The sequence below is a fragment of the Mesoplodon bidens genome (assembly GCF_964165515.1).
Source record: "Mesoplodon bidens genome assembly, chromosome: 19".
NCBI lineage: Eukaryota > Metazoa > Chordata > Mammalia > Artiodactyla > Ziphiidae > Mesoplodon > Mesoplodon bidens.
Window position 1 is genome coordinate 16384661 of NC_138179.1, and position 22289 is coordinate 16406949.

Genomic DNA, 22289 nt, shown 5'->3' on the forward strand with positions numbered 1-22289 from the left:
TCGGGAGGCTTCTATGAGATGGTGCCAGGCAGGTGCTTTATAAATTGTAAGGTCTGTACATGTTAGTACTGCACTAACTGCTGAATTGAGGAGTTTAGACTCCAGACGGCAGGATGATTTAAAGATAGGTGGGGGAGAGTTGAGATGATCACCATTGTCAACCTTCTCGTCTTCCCCCCTTCCCCCGCGCCCCCCCCCTTCCTCACAGCTACTTAGACTCGCCTTGAGCCTTTTACGTGGGGAGCCAGAGATATACTTAAACTTGGTCTTTCTTTTATTCTTTTCTCTTTTTTTGGCCGCACCTGCATGTGGGATCTTAGTTCCCTGACCAGGGATTGAACCCATGCCCCTTGCACTGGAAGAGCAGAGTCTTAACCACTGGACTGCCAGGAAATCCCTAAACTTGGGTCTTTCTGACGCTGGAGTCTGTGTGGTGCTCCCAGGTCCCCTCAGATACCACCTCCCTTGTGATGGTTTTCCAGCCCATGGCTGAGCCCTCCGCTGTCTGGGGACCGTGCACAGTTACTTGTGGGGCACGTCTGCCCTGCGAGATCCGGAGCCCTGATCCCCGATCATCTCCGGGACCCCCATCAGCAGCTCCCGGGCACCTAGGGGTATTCACCCGGTGTTTATGGAATTGAATCAAGTAGCACTGGGTTGGCCAGGGAGCAGGGAGGGAGGGCAGATACAGTCTCAGGGGATGAAGCTAGGATGAATTGCTGCCCCCTCTTCCCTTCCTGGTCCCTTCTGAAGCCTTGGGGTCTGGGATCTGAGGGTGCAGGACAAGGGGGTCGCTTCTAGGTGAAAGGAGAAGCCACGTGGCAAGCCGGGAACAGCTGAGATGGTGTCCCAGTCTGCTCTCTTTGGACGGCGTTCGAGGCCTGGGTTGGGTGGGTTGACGGCTGCTCTTTATCTTTACGCCTCTCAGGAGTTTCCAGATGCAGGTAAAACCAGAGACATCTCTCCTCAGGTTGCCGACCTCCTGCCTCAGCAGCCTTGCTCTCCATTGCCCCCTTTCTGGATCTTTGGTCCCCACTCCAAAGAGGAGGAGCTTGCCTGGCTCCCCCTATGTGCCAGGTGCTGTGCCAGGTGCCCATGGGCTTCATCGCCACCTATCCCTGCAACCACTGGGAGAGCCCCCCATTTTGTAGATGAAGAAGCTATGGCTCAGGGGGTTCCTTGGCTTGTGTGAGTTGAGGGGGATGTAAATAGGAAGTAGGGAGACAGTGCCCTGGTTGTGGTCCTCAGCCCCTCCATGGCTGGTGCTCCCTGGCCTCTCTGGCTCATCGCCCCCCTTCCACACGTGGCTGGGATCTGGGCTTCCCTGACTGACCACACGCAGCCGACCTGGAGCATCCCGTAGTGCTCACAGCCTGTCTGGGATCTCCCTCTCCCTGCTACTGTGCTGTGTGTTTCACATCAGCCAGTAAGGCGACTTCCAAAGCAACATGTATTCGGTGAAGGTTTGCTCATCTCCTGCAGGTCCCAGGGACAGTGGATAGGAGAGTGAACCAGACCCATTCTCTGTCCTTGAGGCTCGGGAGTCTTTGGGGGTGGGGCAGGGAGGCCAATCGACCCACCTAATCACACCAAGAGGTGTGAAATTGCCCCTGAGAACGCCTTCAGTTTGAGACGTTTGGCCACACAGGTGAGCGGCCAGGGGGCAGAGGCTGGATGTCCCCCTGGGCTCTGGGTTCTGCCAGGGTGCAGAAGGGCAGGGAGCATCCCAGCAGCAGGCTGGCTCTTACCCACGGACTCTCTTTTCCATCCTCCTCACCTAGTTCCTCCACTAGTGGGTGCTAGCACTTGCTTTCCACGATGATGCTCTGATGATGCTCTTGTGGACCTTCCTCCCACAGGGTTATGGGCTGGTTGCTTCTATCTGGAAAGCCACACAGACCCCCCCCCCCAACCCTCCTGCCTGTGTGGCAGAAAGAAGAGAAACGCTTCCATAGCACTTACTAAATGCCAGACACTGTTGTAGCACTTTATAAATACTAACTCATTTAGTCCTCACCACACCTTGGGAAGTAGGCACCGTTACTGCCCCATTTTACAGATGTGAAAACTAAGGTGCAAAGAGGTGACATAACCCACCTGAGGTCCCACAGCTGGTCAGTGGTGGGTGCTCACCACTGCTGTTCTCTGCCACCTCTCCAAAACAGGAACCTCAGTGTCCTCGCCTGACGTCTTTCTGGCTCTGTGACTTTGGATAACCTGCAGAATCTTGGTCCTCTCAGCTGTAAATAAGGATAAATACCTCCTATCTGGAAGGGCTGCTGGGAGGACCGAGTGACACAGTGCCCTCGGCACTGGCCCCTGGGGTCAGTTCTCATTGGCCCAGGGTCTGCTGAGCTCCAGAAAGTCTGGAGGTGGGGCTTGAGCTCCTGCCAAGGAAGTTGGAAGGGCCAGGGATAGGCAGAGAGGACGGAGAGGGGCTCCAAGCCAGGTCAAGGCCTGGAGGTGAGAATGCACCTGGCCCTTTCATGGGACAGCAAACAGCAGAAGTTGTTGTCAACAGTTTGATCAGTTGAGTCATCAGCAAGGGCCCCACTGCCCTTGTTAGGGCTGACTTGGTGGCTTCCTGCTGGGTACAGAGTGCGCAGTGTTTTAGAAAGAGTAATCTGATGTCAGCAGAAGGGATGCACTGAAACACTGTCTGGTCACTCCCTGTAAAATTCTTCAATGCCTGCCCGTAGCAATGCTGTCAAGGCCGTGCCTGACCTGACCACTTGACCTCTGCCTACCTCTGCAGGCTCATTACAACCCCCCAGCTAGAATGTGAGCTCTTCCATGGAGCTTTGTCAGTTTTGTACCAAAATGTTTGCTCACTGCAAACTGTAGTGCCTAGAACTGCGCCTGGCACATAAGAGATGCCTAGTAAGTATTGGTTGAATGGATGAAGACTTGCCACCCAGACTGAACTCATTTCATTATGCCTCATGCTGTCCTGTCTGCCCCTGAGTCCCCCTGGGATAGCTAATCCCTGCTCATTTTCAGGTAGGAGTTTTGTTTTGTTTTGTTTTTGTTTTTGTTTTTGTTTTTTGCGGTACGCGGGCCTCTCACTGTTGTGGCCTCTCCCGTTGCGGAGCACAGGCTCCGGATGCGCAGGCTCAGCGGCCATGGCTCACGGGTCCAGCCGCTCCGCGGCACGTGGTATCCTCCCGGACCGGGGCACAGACCCGTGTCCCCTGCATTGGCAGGTGGGCTCTCAACCACTGCGCCACCAGGGAAGCCCCAGGTAGGAGTTTTAATGTCACCTCCTCTGGAGAACCTTCTGTGACTCTCTTCTTGCCCAATTATAGCACTTACCGCACTTCTTTTTTTAATTTCTTTATTTTTCCTGATTACATCACTGAAAATTCTAACTTTGCAGAAACATATAATATGGAAAGTGAAAGTCTCCTTAAGTCTCATCCTACAGAGAGAATGTCTGTTAAGAGACATCTTCTTTTTCCATGTGAGATATTACATATATATACACATATATGTAAAAAATACATTTTTCTCTGTGTATATATTATATATATACACTTTTTTAAAAAGTGGGGTCATACTATTAATACTGTTATGCAATTTGCTCTGGTTATTTAATAAGTCTTGGACATCTTGCATATCAGTAATTAAAGACCTACCTCATTCTCCTTCATGACTGTATGCAGTGTTTCTTTTAATGGTTGTACCATAATTCACTTAGCCAGTCCTCTTCTGTTAGACATTTGGGCTGTTTCCAGTCTTTCACTGGTATAACCATCATTACAGTGAACATCTTTGTACAAAGATCTTTGAGTCCTTGTAGAAATGTTTTTGCAGACAAATTCCTTAAAGTGGAGGTGCTGAGTCAGAGGGTGAGAACGTATTAAATCACAATAGATATTTCCACGTTATTCTTTCTGGAAGAGTTGTACCTTAGCCCCAGAGTTCTGAGATTGTGCCCTTCCCCTGGCCCTGCCTTGGCTCGCAGAGGTCAGTCTGTCCCTGAGACCATCAGCCCCCATGGAGGTAGACAAAGCGTCCCACTTGTGGCTGCTACCACAGCACCTGGTGCATGGTGGGCAATGAATAGATACTTGTTGATTGAGTGGGTAAGGGAATGAGGGGATGGAGAATGAGCGTGAGAGAAGGCTGTTGGGTTTGGGGAGAGTAAACTGTTGGTGGCTTGGAAAGCGTGGATTTGGTGGGTGTCTGAAATCTCAGTCCGTGCCCCTTGTTCATGGGGGAGTGGTTTCCACTCCTCCAAGTTCATCACCTGCCCCTTTTCTGTCCTCCAGCTGTGCTTCCTGGGGTTCCGTACCAAACATTTTCCTCCCTTTGCCTGGAAACCCTTCCCCTTTTTAAGATGCTGCTCAGAAGCCACGCTTCTGTGGAGCTTTACCTCTCAGGCAGGGTGAGTGCTTTTGTCCTGTGTTCCCACTGTGTCGACCAGTGAGAACACTGCCTCATTTGTTTATATGTCCTTCACCCCCTGTGGGTTGAGAGCATTCTAATGGCAAGGGCTGTGTCTCCCAGGTCTGTGTATTTGTAATGCCAGGCCTTCTCTGGGTATGAATGAACAGATAGATGGACAGGCAAGATTGGAAGTCCAAGTGGAATATTATTGTGGTTATGTAGGTGTGAGATTCTACAAACCTTGGTTGGGTGGTGGCTTTGGAAAAGGAGGAGAAGGAAGAACCAAGGGGACTTGGTAAAAGGGATGTGGGGCCTGAGGAAAGGAAGAGTCCCAAGATGGCGGCCCCGCCAACAGAAGTGGAGAAGCCAGAAGGGGAAGCTGGTTTAGGGAGGGGGAAGGGTCGTTTGGTCTGGAGATGTGGAGCTGAGGGGCTGCTGATGGGACTTCCAAGTGAGGAGAACCAGCTGACAGCACAGATGTCACACTCCAGCAGAGCAAGATGTTGGAGCTGCAGCTGGTGATGGGCTGCCATTGGCCTAGCAGTGAGCAGGGATGAGTTCTCCAAGGATAGAGAGCAGAGGGCTGTGGCCTGGTCCGAATGGGTGACTCCACACTTATAGGAGGCAGGAAAAGGAAGGGCCAGCCAGAACCAGAGCCATCAGGGGCAGCATCAGCATGGCCACAGAAGCTGAGGGATTTAAAAGCTTCCAGACTGCAGAGGCTGAGGAGTAGAGAAGGAGACCTCTGACTTTGGAATAAGGCCGTTTAGAGGCCTTTGGAGCAGCTGCTTCTCTGGAGAGGAGGGTCAGGAGCCAGGCCAAAGCAGGCAGAGTTGTAGAGGACGCAGGGAGGAAGCTCGTGTCCAGGGCATTGGTAGGGGAAAGGGAGGGAACACCATTGGGACTTGTGAGTCACTTCCCTCCAGGGGCAGAACTGAGGGCCTCTGAGTGGAGTCCGTGTGCCCAGTGGAGATGGAAGGGCATTCAAATTACTCACTGGAATTTCCAGCCAACCCGGGTGGGGTGGAGTGGAGATGCCTTGGATGTTCAGGGAGCAGCTTCTGAGAGGTTTCAGGGTTTGGAAGATGTGGGTGTCGACACTGCCATGCTAGTAGGGGCATGGGGAATGGAGACAGGGGTACTCTCGGAGACTCCTGAGGGCCCCTCATGTTCCTTTGGGCGGGGCAAGGGACACCGTGCGGGGGGGTGCCTTGGACTGTTAGGCCCTTCTCCCATTACACCTGCTTGTCCAGCCGGAGGGGGCAGCCCATGCCGTGCACTCGGAGCCTGCAGGATGGGAGACAGACTGGCACAGAGCCCCGGGCTGGCACACTTGTGCCCTGGGGAATGCCAGGCCTGGTTGTTCCCAAGCTCTGGGAACAGCCTCACCCGCCCAAACCAAATGAGGAATTGGGCTGAGAGGGCCCTTCAGATCTACCCTGGCTATTTATAACCCAGCCAGGGCGGGGACAGGGAAGAACCAGGGATGAGGGAGAGGGCGGGTGTGGGGTGGGTTGTGCCTCTGGGGAACCCCATCAGCCCTGAGGCCCCAGAGAACCTACCCCAAATCCCTTGGTCTGCATTTCAGCTATGGTGACAGGGAGAAACCTTTTACTGGTGAGGACAGCTCTAATAGAATGGCAGGAGCCCCACCTAGAGCTCAGAACTTCCACAGACTTTTCTGGGGAGCTGGGATAAGGAACCACGTCCATTCCTCTCCTTTTTCCCTCCTGGCTCTTCCTCAACCCTCCACCCAGCTTGGAGGCTCAGCCAAGGGCCCTGTTCTCAGCTGAGATGCCTAGTGGGAAGGAGAGGTGATGACCCCAGGTGGGCCTAGGATGGCGCGCCTTTAACCCCCCCTTTGGAATGCATTTCCAAATGAGCTCCAAAGAGTTGGACTCTTCCCCCTGTGGCCATACAGTTGCCACCTGACAGGGGATGTGCCCTGTGCATAAGGAGGCCGGTGGTAGACACACGAGGCATTAATGGACAACTCAGACACTGTATCATTAAGGACCACACTGGCTGGTCTGGCAACTGTGTACTGGGAGAGACAATTGTGAGCTAGAAGCATCAGGAAGATTTTGAGGAAATCCCTGACTAGAGAGACATGGTTTGGGGGCTGGTGGGAGATTGGGGGGATTGGCGTGAGTGGAGCTGGAGCTTCAGGGCTCATTACTCAGAATCCGGAGTTTTCACTTGATCTGTCTGGCTGGTGGCAGCTATTATACAGGTTTACAAAGATAAGTAGTGGGCTGGTCATGTGTGAAGCTGAATTTGATTCCAGGATGCCAGGTCCAGTGATGAAATGGGACAGAGGTGATATTCAAGGAACAACCCCCCCGCCCCCCCCCACCTCCCAACCTTCCCTCAGAGAAACACAACCAACTGCAAGAAGGCAGCAACCTTGTCTGTGGGCCTGATTCAGTGCACAGATGTGTTTCATTGAGACTGCATCATGTTTTGTTTTTCAAATATAATTTATCTGCCATCATTTTTAAGTTGAGAGCTATCACCTAAAAATCCGGATTCCAGCTTCTCTTGAACAATCCAAGATGGGGCAACCTTGAGCCTGCACTGCCCCTGGCAGCCAGCAGCTGGAGCTGAGTGACAGTTTCTTCAGTTCACCTGGTCCCTACCTGGCTCATTTCACTAACTAATCTTACCTGCACCCTCTTGGGTGCTGGAGTTGGCAACCTTTGCCCTTGGTGTTGTGAAAGAGCTTTTCCCAGCTGCTGCCCTTAAACCCCACCCCCATGAGAGTAGGTGGATTACATCTCTGGATGGGGCTAGGGGACCAGAGTGTGCACTTCACCCTCTGGATGGATTTAGCTTCTGTAACCATGGAAGAAGCCAGGGGAAGCAGGCTGGGGGTGGGCAGGGCTGGCGTGCTCCTGGTCCTGGGTTAAGTGTACCCTCCCCTGTGGGGCTGGTTCTACTGGGCCCAGCCCCCTCTTGAGGGAAAAGAGCTCCGAGGAGGTGTGGTGCTGCTTATCAGCAGCATCTGTGAGTAGGTGTGGCACCTCCGGCTGCCCGAGGCGGCCCCGCTGCAGCCCCTGGCTGGCACTTGTGCTTCTTTCGTGGCGAGGCAGGTCAGGCCTCCTTTGCACAAAGCCTTGTTCCCTCAGCCACGGTGGAGATAGAAAGAAACTATGGTTTCTCACCAGGGCTTGGCCTCCCTTCCTCAGAGGTGTCAGAGCCTGAGGCGGAAGTGAGAAGGGGCTTGTCGGCATCCCAAGGTGACACCGAGGTTGGCCCGGGGGCCCGCGAGGCTGTGCGGGCAGCTGCTCGTCTGCTCCGCCCCCGCCTGCCCGCGGGGCCGGTGAGGGGCTGTAAATAAAGCCTGTCTCTGGGAAGCGGACCTCCCCCTGCGCCCGGCCCGGCTGCGGCCTCGTCGCCCCTCCTCCGCGCTCCCGAAGCCTCCGCCAGCCGGCTGGCCCGGCGACCGCAGAGAGGGAACGGCTCCACCTCACCCGTCGAGTCGTGCATTTCCTGTGTCTTGAGGGCGAACGCGAACCTCCGCGTCCAGGAGGGCGGGATCTGTGGGGCCGGCGGCGGCGGCGGCGGCGGCGGGGCGCCCGGCCGGGCTGGGAGCGGCGGCAGGGAGCGGGGCCCCGCCTGCCTGGAGAGCCGGCGCGCACGGCAGGAAGGGCCGCGGCGGCCGGCAGGGGCGCGCGGGCTCCGGTGACAGCCCTGGAATCGCGGCGGCGGCAGCGGCGGCGGAGCTCCCCGCGAGAGGCGGCCGGGGCCGCACGGACGCCCCGCTTCCCCTTTCTCCGGGAGGGCCCGGAGCCGGCGGGCGGGAGAAGGCTCATAATGGAGCCTTTCATCGGCAGCCGGTGGCCGGGCGCCAGGACGGACTCCGGGGAGGCCCGCGTGCTGGTTTAGGCCTGCCCTGCACGCTCTTCCCGTCCCCGCCTGCCGGCCTCGCTCCCGGGCGCCGGCGGCCACGGCTGCCGCTGCCGCTGCCGCTGCTGCTGGGACCCTGCTTCCTGTTTGCCCTCTGCGGCTCCCGCTGCCATGGAAGAGGAAGAGGAGGCGATAGGCTTTTTGGACAAGGTCCTGGAGGATGAAGATGTGTTTCTCCTGGAGGAGTGCGAGCTGGGAACCCCGACCAGCCCTGGCTCAGGGTCCCCATTCTTGGTGGCTGTGAAGGTGGGAATGTGACACGCCCTGGATGCTTGTCGGGGGAGGGGGCAGGGGGCAGGGCTCGCAGCTCTGACTGCCGAAGTCTGTGCGGCAGAAATGGCTGATTTGTGCACAAACCTTGTGGCCGAGTGGAAGCACCTCAGCCTGAGAGGGGCTGGCGCCTGCCTGCCAGGGGATGCAAGGGGCTGTGCTCTGGGCACAGCTGTTCCTGGGGGAGAGGCGCAGTGCCTGCCGCCTCCCCCTGGACCAGTTGTCCTCAGGGGGAGTGGCTGCTGGCTTTCCCCAGGCCAGTTATGCGGAGGGCTTTCTCTGGCAGTGACATGAGTCCCCTGGTGGGCACGCCAGTGGTGTCAGCCTGCTGCCCCAGAGGAGCTGGCCAACGTGAAACTAGGAGGCCGTAATTCCTTGTTTCCGTGGCAGCAGTGGGATAAGTGCACTTGTGAAGTTCAGGCCAAGGGAGCCACTCTCTTCCAAGCAAGTGGAATCTGGTGAATCTGGGCTAGGGCACGAGAGCATTTGGAGAGATCGAGAGCCAGAGGTCCCTGAACTTCCTTGAAGGGAAAGAATTGGATCAGCCGAAGAGGGGCGGTAACAGCTGGCTTGGAGGCAGGAGCCAGGTGGCTAGGCACTCTACCCAAGGTGGGCATAGGCAGGAAGCATCTGCTGGACCCCAGCCCACCGACTCTGGGGCTGTGGGCATTCTCGGCAGCAGTGCCTCTGTTTAATCAGAGAAGTTGCCTCGAAGGTAGAGCAGGAGGGGAGTGGTTGCCTCAATCCCCTTCTCTTCACGCCCCCCCCACCGCCCGCCCCAGGGGCCGGGATTCCACTTGAAAGCGCACCAGTGCTGCCTAAGGCATGTGCACCACACTGTCCTTCCTTTCTTTCACCTCTAACCTCAGTGTTTTGCTCACCTCCTCTCTGTTCTGTGGCTCGAAGGGAGGGCCAGTGAGAACGTATGGCAGGGAGTTCACAGACTGCAAGCCAGGCTGCCTAACAGAGAGCGCCCGTCTTGTGGGGCCCAAGCCTGTCTGCCCTGGCAGCACTGCACCCCAGAGGGCATGGTGCACGGAGCCTTGCTCTGGGCAGGAGGCTGTCGCTGAGTCTCTCTGGGCCTCTTTGTCCCTCCTGTAAGATGGGGATCACTGCCCTGCTCCACCCGTGCTACAGTGTGGATCAGAGGAGGAGCTAATGGAGGTAAAAATAGACTGCAGACCCGCGGGTAGATGGCTGATGTGTGGAAGGGGTGGAGCAGTCGCTGTAGGCCTGGGTGTGGGGCAGAGAGGAGCCGTAACGGGAGGCTGGCAGTGGCTGGCGCCCCATCCCTGGTTTTCAGATCTGGTGCTAGCTCGGCACACTGGGGTAAGTCACATCTCTCACTGGGCCCCCAAGGCCTTGCCCTTAGGGTCTGCCCAGCCATCCTAGGAACAGATGGGGAAAAGTCTGGTTATGAACCAAGAGCACCTGCTGGGAGCTTAGTAGTAGTAGTGTGTAGGATGGGACCTCTGTGGGTTCCTAACAGCCCCTCTCTGAGACACCCTCCCCAGCACAGATGGGGTTCCACTCATATGCTGCCTTATGGGTCCTCCCTTACTCTGGACCTCTAGTCTGGCTTATATCGGGCTAGCCCCTGTTTCATTCTGCTTGGAACTCTAGACGTGTGCCTCTCTCCTCCAGGGCAGGGCCCTCTTGTTTTCATTGTGGGCGCTGCACGGTGCTTGGTGTGTGGCTGGTGTCCAGTGGATTGGTGGAATGAGTGAGGCTCCATGGGGCCCACACAGGGCGTACCATGTCCCTGGCCTTATTCCATCTCAGAGGTGTTCTAAGGAGGAAGCACACAGATACCAAAGGGCCTTGGGTGCACATCACACCTGAAAATGCTGTTCCTCCCAGAGCCCTGTGAGCACCAAGATGGAGTCTTCCTCTCTACCTCGCCACCTCAGTGTTCCCGGACCTGTCTCCAGCACTGGGGGGAGGGCCCCTTTCCTGAGTGTTGGGGGATTCCAAGCCCCCTGTCCCAGCCTGAACACGTCTAGGATGCCCTTCTCCTCTACCAGGCTTGGCCATCTATAGAGGGAGAAGACAAACAGAAAGCTCATTGATTCATTCAACAAACACTGTCAGGTTGTGTTCTATTCAGAGCAGTCTGCCTGGGGGAGGAGACAGGTGAACAAAGCTTAGTCCTTTCTCAAAAAGAGTTCATAGTTCAGGGTAAGGGGGCCAAGTGCCCAGATAATAGGAATATAATGAGAAACTAGGCAGGGCCATGAGAAGGGTTCTGATAAAAGGGTACTAAGTTCAGAGGAGGAGGGACCACTTCTCGTTGAGTCAGGGCTGGACTGGGCGCATGTGTGTGCACGTGTGTGTGTGCACGTGTGTGTGTGCGTGCACACGTGTACATGTGTGAGGTCAGGGCTCATTTCTGGAGGGTGTGCTCCTGTCCTGGGCTGTGGACTGGGCGCACTCCTGCATGGTAGACTCTTCTTGGCGGCTGGTAGAAATCCAAGGCAGTTCTCTCTTTGCTGTTACTTTACTTCAGGAGTACTTACCTTAAACAGTAGTCGTGTTCCTGAGCACATGTCCAAATGCCAGTCCTATAAATCAATCCTGTTTTCAGTGTAATTTCCGAGATGCTTCATCTTCCTGGGGGACAGATGTGAAGATGGCAGTGGTTTTCTCCGGAGCTGGAGCTGGAGCTTGCCATGTGTTTCAACCCACACTCCCCTTTGAGGAGTTAATGGTCTATAAACTACTAATAATGTGAATACTGATAGCAGCATCACCTCCCCTCTGTAAAGTGTTGTGTACGTCCCCCAAATCTTTCATATGATTCTATTTAAAGGTACCTAGGGCTGATAGGGGCCTTGCTATATAAAGGCTGCTATTTAAAGGAACTCATTTGTCAGGAATTTTAAAATCCTTTTGTAATGCAGATTAACCCTTCAGGTTAATTCTGTGCCAATTTTTTTTTTTTTTTAATTTATTTTTAATTTTATTTATTTATTTTTTTGTGGTACGCGGGCCTCTCACCGCTGTGGCCTCTCCCGTTGCAGAGCACAGGCTCCAGACGTGCAGGCCCAGCGGCCATGGCTCACGGGCCCAGCCACTCCGCGGCATGCGGGGTCTTCCCGGACCGGGGCACGAACCTGCGTCCCCTGCATCGGCAGGCGGACTCTCAACCACTGCGCCACCAGGGAAGCCCTCTGTGCCAATTTTTAATGGATTATCTGAACCACCTGTGTTTCTTTTTTTCACTTGTCCAGGTCTCCTCTCCCTCCATGTGCAGTGATGGCCATGCCTGTGTCCCCCACTTAGGTTTTTTTCCCGAAGTGTGGGCCACATATGAGATGATTTGAGAGATGATTTTAGGTGGCACCTGGATATATATTTTGCACTTTAATAGTTAGGCGTACATTTTAATGTATCTTAGAAAAAAAATAGGGACTCCACTGGTGGTTCAGTGGTTAAGACTCCGCACTTCCACTGCAGGGGGCACAGGTTCCATCCCCGTTCAGGGAGCTAAGATCCCACAGGCTGCGTGATGCAACCAAAAATAAACATAAGAAAACGACTTGCACATCTTTCCTGTGATTTCACATATAATGCTTGGGATAAGGCTGTGCTTTTAAGAAGCCAGTTGTTGTAAAGAACAGGATTAAGTAAACAGTAGTGCCGGTGGTGTGTATGACAGAACCGCCAAGGTGTGGGATGTGAACAGCTGAACTCTGAAAACACTGCTGGACCCCATGGGACCTGCCTGCAGCTTCAGACAGCAGGGAGCCCAGAATATGGAGATCTACCCTTTAGGAGGGTCTCCCAGCAGTGCCCACCCCACCCCCACTCTCTGTTCTGCTGAGGAATTAGCTGAAAGAGACCTCCCTGGTGCCTAGGGCTGGGGAGAGGAGAGAATGGCTGGAGTTGAGTCCCTGCATCGACTCAACTCAGGGAGGGGCCAGCTGTCCTGAGGCTGAGGCTGATACTTGGCATGGACATAGCGCCTAGACCCAGTGGCATCCGCTCTGACCAGACCCCCCCACCCACGGGGTGCTCCTTGCAAACTTGGTGTGGCCCATGGACTGAATTCTACTGTCTTTGGAGCTGCTTGGCCTAAGGCTCTGAATTGCAAGTGGCCCTGCCTGTTCAGCCCACATTGTTGTCTTGGAGGAGATCAAGGCTCCTGGAGAGAGTCTTGACTTGGCCTGGAACCAAACCTTTGGAGACTTTATTTAGCCCCGGCTGTAGAAGACCAGGCCAGGCCAGAGCCAGCTAAGCCTTACTTGCAGATACTGTCCCTACCAGAGTGACTTGACCTCTTGGATTTGGGGCCTCAGGCTGACACTTTCAGCCCAGCAGATTATGTAAAATGCTGGGCATGAAGGAGCCCCCCGTGGCTGCTGTGTTTCGTAAGCTCCACTTGGGGAGGAAGTGGGGACAGTGTCACTCAGATGGCAGCTTCCTTGTGCTGCAGGACTGGCAAGCAGCGTGGCACGGGCTCTGGGGGCCCTGAACTCCAGAAAACTCCCCTCCCTGGGGATTCTGGGTGTGTGGGCACCTCTGGAGGGCTCTTTGGGGGCAGAGACTGTCGCCTTCACTTGTCTTCCCAGTGCCGGGCACATGGTGGGGAATGAGTGAATGGATGTTGAGCCCTGGTGTTTTATGGGATAAGAATAGCTCCAGGAGGATTGAAGAAACAATTGTGAATTTCCAGATAATTCCAAGCCAGAAACAGGTGGGGTCTGAGGAAAGTGAAGATGGACGAGGTTTTGGGTGGTAACTGACAACAGGCCACCTGTTGGTAAAATGCACAGAATTTAATTTCACCTCCTTTCCCATCATCTCCACCCCCATGCCAGCCAAAATGTCAGGGTGAATGTGGCCCAGAGTGGGGACTCTTGCAGCTGACTACTTAGTGCCTTTTGGGGGGTTCTTTCAAGATTGGACTCTGAGGTTGGAGTCTCATGAGGAGCGGGTCCTGCTGCAATGGGCTATCACGGGGCCTGACACAAGGGTCTGTGCTCATATGCCAGGGCGGGTGAAGGCTTGGTGGGGCTGTGAGTCACCGCGTCTTCACCCTGGTCCTGGTCCAGCCAGCTCTACAGTTAAGCTCACATTGTGCCCCCAAGTGACTTCCTTGAGAGGGTGTTTGCCAGGCCCTCAGGCAAACCCCCAGTTGGCAGGGAACGGGAAGGGAATGGGGCACAGGAGGGGAGCGCTGGCCCCCAACGTGGAGGGCGAGTTCCCATCTGTCAGGCTGGGGAAGCAGCAGGTCTGACCTTGACCTCTACTTCCACCTCCAGGGCTGCGAGCCCTGCTCCAAGCTCCAGTCTCATTCCTTGCAGGGGGTGCTGCCTGCCTGCGATGCCCACAGCTCTGGGCAGCTGGCATTTTCCACTCTCTGTGCCTCAGAGGGATCATGATAACACCTTCTAGACTGTGGGATTCCAGTGAGTTAATCCACGGAAAGTGCTTAGAACAGTGCCTGGTACTTGTGAAACCATCAATAAATAACCATTGTCTTTCCCTAAAGCTTGGCATCCATACTGGTCTCCTAATGCTGCCGGAAACAAATTACCACACATTTAGTGGCTTAAAACAACACAGATTTATTCTCTTACAAGTCTCAAGGGTCAGCAGGGCTGCATTCCTTCTGGAAGCTCTAGGGAAGAGAACCTGTTTCCTTGCCTTTTCCAGCTTCTAGAGGTCCCCTGCATTCCTTGGCTCATGGCCCCATCCTTTGTCTTCAAAGCCAGCAGTGTAGCATCTTTCAGTCTTGCACTCAATCTCTCCCTGTCCCCTTCCACCTCTCCCTCTCCTTCTGTGGGCTCATAGCCTTTTCTCTTCCTGCCTCTCACAGGGACCCTTGTAATTACATAGGTCCACCTGATAATTCCCAGGATAATCTCCCCACCTAAAAATCCTTAACTTAATCACATTTGCAAAGTTCCTTTTGCCGCATAAGGTGACATAGTCACAGGTTTTGTGGATTAGGAGGTGGACAGCTTTGTCAGGACTTTGTTCTTCTTTTCTTTCTTTTTTTTTTTAGGACCTTGTTCTTCTGTCACAGGATCAGATTACATTTCAGAGACCGGGAGAGGCAGCCTCCAGCACAAATTGCTAACTGGTTTGCTGATGGAAGGTCAAGGGTTAAGTCCTTCACCTGGGGAAAGGGCAGGAAAGCCTGTGAGAACATGCTGGGGTGGCCATGCAGCAGGGGGAAAGCAGCTCTCCTTCGGACTTAGGAGATTTCTGGTAGCTTCAGACACTCTCCCAGCTTATGCTAAGGGTGTGCATTTGATGCCCAGAGAGGTATCTGTCTGAGATTCCAGTTAAGCATCCGAAGCTTGAAAAAGGAACAGGAGAGTAAGGAAAATCATCAGAGCAGTGGATGAGACCAGAATTTGGTGTTCAAGGACCTGCAGGGGAATCCCAGCTCTGCCACTTTCTTGCTGTGTGATTCTGGGCTAATCCCCTCCCTCTTTTAAGTCTTATTTGTTTGTTTCCATTCGTATAATGGAAAAATATAGTACCTCCCTCAGGGAGGTATTTGAGAGAGGGATGAAGCTAAATGAGAGAGTGGAAAGGACTTAAAAGGCTTAATAAATGGCAGGTGCCCACATGTTAGGGGCATCACGTGGTGCTGGGCTTTAGGGGTGTCCAGAGGAGCGTGATGCAGGTGCTTCAAAGACCCTACAGAATCACCGGGCAGGTAACAAGATAGGGCACGCGTCAGGTGCTGTGGCGGTGCCACAGATTCTGACACGAGAGCTGACACTGCAGGCCAGACACTGTGTCTTCAGAAGAGAAGACCCCATGTGGGAGAAGGCATTTTAGGCAGCAGGGACGGCGAGAACCAGAGTTCAGAGGCTGGAACATTCCTGGCATGTTGGGAAGGCAGAGATCTGACGGCTGATGGGGAGATTGGACAAGTAGGGAGAGGCCCTAGGAGCCACTGCAGGTGTTTAAGGAGAGAATATGCTGAACCCCCATCACACTTTATAGTCGTATATTTATATTTACCCGGCTTTTGTGGTTTTTTTGTTTGTTTTTTAACATCTTTATTGGAGTATAATTGCTTTACAATGGTGCATTAGTTTCTGCTGTATAACAAAGTGAATCAGCTATACATATACATATATCTCCATATCTCCTCCCTCTTGCGTCTCCCTCCCACCCTCCCTATCCCACCCTTCTAGGTGGTCACAAAGCACCGAGCTGATCTCCCTGCGCTATGCGGCTTCCACTTTTGTTTTTTAACGTCTTTCTTTCCCACTAGATTATAAGCCACGTGAGCATAGGGGCTATTGAATGCTTGTTTCCCATTGTATCTACAGGGTCCGGTGGGCATTTGTTGAATGAATAAATAAATGAGTGAAGAACCTACTTGAGTCCCCCAGTAATCACATTTTGCAGTATTAAGTCTTTGACAAGCCTCAGGTGTAGGGTGGCGTTCTGGGAAGGTTGATCTGGCTCTGGCGAGTGGAGCGGAGGCAGGAGAGAGCGGCACTTGAAATCCGGTGGGGAGTGGGATGCTGTGGGTCTCTACCACAGCAGAGGAGAGGGTGGAGCAGAGGGAAGAATCCTTGCAAGAGATGAGCAAGGACACTTTGAAGAGCTTGGGGACTCAGTGTGGCAGAGGAGGGGGACAGAGGAGGAAGAGGGGGCCAGGAATGACTTGGGGATCTTAGGTGACAAGAAGAATTTTACGTCTTTTCACTCAGGGAAAGTTTTCAAGCACTTTCTCTGTGCCAGGCACTGTGCTAGTTGGTGGCCACTCAAGGCTAAATGGGGTATGATCTCCACCATAGAGGAGAAGGAATTCTGGAGGGAGGAGGAGGCCTGTTGGCGTCTGTGCCTTACGCAGTCAGGCAGTCAGGAAATGCTGGCGGGGGTCGGTGGGTACAAGGGGTAAAGTTGATGGCCCACAGTCAGCACCTTCCACTGTGGGATTGAACCCCTAGAGACAGGAAGATATAGTCAGAGGTGTAGCTGGAAGGCCACTCGGCCGGGGTTCCCATGCCCACTTCCATCCCATCCTCTCTGTCCCTACTCCTCTCTGTTTATACATCACTTCCGCTCGGCACCTCCTCTGGCCCCTGCTGTGCCCTCCATGTGACCATGCCTTGCCTCAGTCATGACTCTGACTCCCCTTCTTAACTGTCTGTATCCCACCCCCCACCCCCATTAAACTTCTCCCACACATGGGGTCAGGTTCTTTTTTATCTTGCTCACTATTATAAGGTTGAATAGGAGGATGGATACAAATAAGGAAATGTGGGGAAAAAAAGGATGGGAGAGAATTAAAGCAAGACGTTAGCAGTAGGAGTAAGGGTGATTGTTTTTCCTTTTATATTTCTATATTTTACAAATTTTCTATAATAAGTATTTGGCTTTTATCCCCTGCAAAAGTGTTAAAGAAGAGAAAAAAGGCAAGAAAACAGGCTGCTCAGGATTTTGGTCTCCTTTCTCATGAGCTGTTGGCTTTTGATCTGCTTTTACAGGTGGAAGCAGGGAAAGGCCTGGAGATGAGGAAGCTGGTTCTCTCAGGGTTCCTGGCCAGCGAAGAGATCTATATCAACCAGCTGGAAGCTCTGTTGCTGGTGAGTATATACTCTGGGGCCTTTGTGCTCTAAAACTGCTTTTGGAGTTGGAGAGGGAGGGGGACCTGGACCAGTCCTTCCCAGGGGCGGGGTCTGTGGTACTACTCTGCCTATGGCTTGGCAGCCAACGTCACTGAAAAGGCCTCTCAGCCCCGGTTCTCCATTACCTGCCCCGGGGAAAGGTAGAAGAAGAAGCACCACCTGGTTTGGGGGTGGCAGATACTCCATCATCCCTGACTATAGTGCAGGCATTACTAATGGATCACAGTTCTCTGTCCAGGTGGGGTCTTAGCCTCCGACTCCAGCTGGTACTCTGGGCAATCTCAACCAGTCAATCACGCTGAGACCTCTTTGTCATCCCTAGTCCCGTTCCTTCCTTCTCCCTGGACTAGTTAACCATTCGCACCATCCTGAGGCCCTCTGGCAGGAAATGTGAGTTGAAGCGCTGTCAGTGTGTGTTCTGAGAAGCTCTGAGGCATTAGACAGGCTGCCGCCCTCTGTGAATGTGCCTTAGTTTCCTCTCCAAGACGGAGGCGTTGTTTTGAGAATCGGACTGAGAGGGGAATAATACAATGTTTTCAAAAGGTAAAAGTAACCACACAGATATAAGATGTTTTTGCCTCTGAAGAAAGTGCGTATTAGATGCATCTGGATACTTACTATGCAGAGTGATTGTGGCATGTAAAGTTCTCTTCCCTGGGTGTTGCGCAGTCTGAGACATCAGCTGATATCAAGAAAAGGAGGGATAAGAAACGTAGATGTAAATCAGTAGAAAGTCATTCTTACAAGAATTGTAAGATACGCATTTATGTACTTGCTGCGATATGAGGTATTGTCACCCGGTGTCCCAGGGGACTTGGCATTTATTACCCCAGGAGTAACTATTGAGATGTGTAGCTGCTTTGTAATACACTGGGATGAGTTGGTGGTCGATCTCACTGGGAGTTTGTTGGTCTGCACAGTCATTTGTTCAAGGGAGGAACAGTTTGGCAGGTCCATAAGGACTCGGGTCTGGGGCCAGAACTAGGGCAAGACTTGACGCTGCCATTAATAGTAGACGTATTGCCCTGTCTTTCAAACTGTGCAGCTTAACCATTAGTGGGTAGTGTAATCAGTGTAGTGGGGTGAACCAGCATTTTACAACAAATGAGAAAGAAAATGTCGGCATGCATCCCATGTAGTAAGAATAAGTACTATTTCATGCAACTTCTGGCTTGTGTGGATATGTGTATATGTGTGTGTATGTACTGGGCCACATGCTTTCTTACATGCATTGTCGGTTTTAAAAACCACTGGTGGCACTTCCCTGGCGGTCCAGCGGCCAAGACTTCACACTTCCAATGCAAGGAACAAGGATTCAATCCCTGGTTGGGAAACTATGATCCCACATGCTGCGCGGCACAGCCAATAATTAATTAATTAATTAATTAATTAATTAATTTAAAAAACGGCTTTGGGCAAGCCATGGATAACCTTCTTGAGCCTCAGTTTCCTCATCTGAAGATGAAAACAATGCCATTACCTTCTCTCTCTTCATGGGGTTGAGAAAATCAGGTGATCCTTTTGGGGACCTAGTACAGTGCCAGGTACTTAGACACTGAAATATTATCCAAAGGAAGGAGGACAGACAGACGAAATACACCTTATAAACTATGAATTGCTGTGCCCAAACAAAGGGGCATAGTTGTCATTACTTAAAGGATGCATATTTGAAAGAAGTTCAAAGGAACCAGACTGCCCGGCTTTGAATCCCTGCTCGACTGCTTACTAGCTGTAGACCTTCAGCAGATTAATGAACCTTTGTGCCTCATTTTGTCCACCCGCAAACTGGGTATACTAATATTAGTACTCTCTTCATGGGGTTGTTGTGAGGGTTAAGTGAGTGTGCAGGGAAAGCTCTTAGAGCCTGAGTGTGAGCGGATTCTATTATTTTCTCCTGTTCTGGGAAAGAGCGCAGGTTAGAGCCTGTTTGTTTCTATCAACCCACCAGTTCCCTGAAGGAAAGGGAGGTACATGTTCCCATCAGAAGCACGCCCCTCTTAGGTTCCAGCTCGGTTCTCACCTGTCACTGGGCCTAATTTGAGTTCCATTTGTCTGGGTAAAGATAACAGATATAGGGGCCAAGACACTCCCTACCTGCCTGCCTTTCTAACAGCTCATGCTCTCAAGGCAAAAACTGTGAGGCTGAGGCTCCCCGTCCTGGGGTGTGACCCAGGGTAGGTCCTTCCTCTTCCCCCCAGCTTGTTCATCCTGGCTTGGTTCTTTCTGGAGCAGAGGCAAGAGCTAGGGAGGGACGAGCCAGGAGGCCTGCTCTGTACCTGGAGGCCCCTCCGGAAGAGGGGACAGGACCCTCCACGGCCACAGTCTCAGATGATAAGCCTCAGAGATGAGGAATGAAGCCCTCCTCTCTCTGCTGGAGCTGGGGGCCCTTCCCAGCTACCCAGGAGCTAAGCCCTTTGCTCTTTGTGGTGATCTGACAAAGGCATTTAGAGAAGAAAACCTGTCTTCCCCAGCTCCCTCCGCCTCCCACGCCCAGCTCTCCTTCTTACCACCCTACCCCCATTCCCGCTGCTCTTCCCCTGAGTGTTTGTTCTCAGTTTCACGCTTCCTGATACGCAAACAGCTGGGCGTGTGTAGCCTGGACTGTGGACACACAGACGCAGACAGGGAGGCCACACAGGAGGCTCTGTTCCCGCCGCCTGGGTTGCTGGCTGGGCAAGGTTTGGTAACCTTCCAGAACCCTCCAGGTTCCTGCTGGGCTCAGAGGACAAGGGAAGAGGGTCTGGGAGCTGGGGCTGAGGTGGGGAGTGGAGGAGGGGGGGCAGACCAAATGCACGTCATTCTGCAAGTCTCCGCAGGCTGCAAGTGAGCTGGGTGCTGCCTCTGGCCTGCCTTTGCCTTCAGCACCTTCCAGCCCTGGGTCCCACCTGGCCTTCCTCTCTTCGACTCTCCTTCTGGAGTTTGCTTTGCTCCTTATCTGTAAGATAGGTTCAGGACGCTCCCCCGACCCCTCCACCCCTGCCCCCAGCCTGGGGTGATAGTTAACAAAGGTGCATGTGGCAGCCTCCAGGCCTCTTGGGATAGGAGGTAGAGGAAGTGGGCCGATTTCTTCCCCTGGTTTCGAAAGTCAAAAGGCAACTTGCTGGGGGACGGAAGAGACAAATGACAGTGTGAAGTCATGAAAGGAGTTCAAACCCGCCTGGCCCGCCTTCCTGAGGAGCACTTCATGGGATGCCCAGAGCCTGAGTTAACTCTAATAAAATGGGGAACTGGCGCCCTGTCCTCTGTGGCAGGATTCTGGGGAGAGGGAGGGGTAGCTGGTGTGCTCTGTCAGGAGAGCAGGGCTGCCTGTGCCCTTCTGTTGTCCTCCCCGCCCGAGGCCTATTTTCAGGGCTTCACCAGAAAAAAATAACTGCCTCCAAGGGTCTCAAGCCAGCTGGGGGCACGCACCCAGCACTTTCCCTTCCCCCAAAGGCCCCCGACCTTGTCCTGAGAACCAACGGCCTGATTCCCCAAGCGCAGTCCCTGTCCGTGTGACCTGCCCCTGGCGAGCACCGGCGCTTCCCCTTTTGCAGACAGAGTGGGAGTTTAGGAGCAAGCAGAGCAGTTGTGTCTTGTCCCTGCGTAGGCCTGAGCGCTTCCCCAGCAGCTTCGGAGAAATCCTGACCCCCTCTTCTTCCCCAGACTGTTCTCTCCTATTTCCTTTATTCCCCCCGGCTGGGGATTGCACCCTGGCTGGGACAGGGACTCCGCGGTGACTTGGACCCTCCTCTGGACCTGGGTAGATAGAGGTAAAAAGGGTAAACTCTGACTGATCCCAAGGGCCAGCTCTGTGTCCTTCACGGGACATCAGGAGCCATGAGCTCAATGTCGCTGCCCACCTGGGGTGGGGAAAACATTCTTCCTTTCTCCTGGCCCCGGTTCCCTCTGTGTCCCTGCCTGGCATGCTTCCCCAGGCCCCACCCCTCCACTTACTCTGATATTCCCTCTGAGGCCCTTTCCCATCACCACCTCTGTGAAGCCCTCTCCGAGCAGTGCCAGTTGGTTGGTATTTACAGTCCAAGTCGAGTAATAAGTGTATCTTGCTTTGTCCACGAAAATGTTTCATTTGCGTTGGTCCAGTTTACCCAAATAGATTATAATGTTGTCCGGAGCAAGCAGCATGAGTCATAAAAATAATCTCCTAAAGGGAAAATTGGACCCCGTCACTCCCCTGTTTCAATCCCTCCAGGGAAAGCCAGGTCATTACATGGGCTTACAAGCCGCATTCCTTCCCCCTGTGTGATCTGGCCTCTGCTCACCCCTCCAGCCCTCCTTGAGGGCCCTGCTCGCCAACCCCCTTGCTTGCAGCACACAGGCTCACGGGCTTGCTTCTAGCTTCTCTCTCTGCCCAAGCTATTCCCACCTTGGGACCAGGCGTTGAGGAGCTCTGCCTGAAATACTGTCCCCTTTGCCCCCACACTTCCATTTCAGGTCAGTGTCTCCTTCTTGTCCCTCAGCAGGACATCCCCTTCTTATTTCCTTCATTGCACTTATGTGTGATTTTGTGTTTGATTGTTTCCTTGTGTTTTGTTTGTCTCCCCTACTAGATGGGAGGCTCCATGGGGGCAGTGATTAGTGAATCACTGAATACCCCCTACACCCCCTGGTCTGGCCTTACATGGGCACTTGGTCCATTATTTGTGGCGTAAATAGTAATAACAGTAGCAGCTAACATTTATTGATTGCCCTCTATGTGCCAGGCACATACTCAATCTTTTAGATAAGCTATGGCCTTTGATCTTCCCATCAGTGTTCTTGAGAAGGTAATATTATCCCGGTTTCACAAGTAAGGCTGCTGAGGCCCAGAGATGCTAAGCGACTTGCCCACAGCTATTAAGCAGCAGAATTGGGACTCTGGCCCACACTGCCTGGCCTGCACCAGGTCGAACCCCAGCCTGCTTTCCTAGCAAAGGGCTGGACGTTAAGGCCTCATTGGTTCCAGCACTGAGAGGGTCAGAGGAGGACTTCTGCTTTTTCTTGCCTTCATCATCACGTCTGGATTTTTTAGAGCTGGGAGAACAGGGGAGCCAGAAGTCAGAGCATTGTCTAGGTTTTTAAGTAGATGGGACTTCCCCTTGTGGACAGACAGATGGGAGGATAGAGTGAAGCCTGGCT

At 53.4% G+C, this 22289-nt stretch overlaps 1 protein-coding gene across 3 annotated transcripts in view; it reads left to right on the forward strand.

Moving 5' to 3' along the window:
• The window catches only part of ABR (ABR activator of RhoGEF and GTPase), a 182819-nt gene that overhangs the window by 93159 nt on the left and 67371 nt on the right, over positions 1-22289 (forward strand). For 2 of the 3 annotated variants that reach the window (XM_081220034.1, XM_081220035.1), the window contains exon 3: positions 17034-17132. In XM_081220034.1, the coding sequence (XP_081076160.1) occupies positions 17034-17132 (99 nt within the window). Of the gene's footprint in view, positions 1-7974; positions 8545-17033; positions 17133-22289 lie in introns of those variants that run through there. The other variant, XM_081220033.1, reaches the window with a different exon arrangement.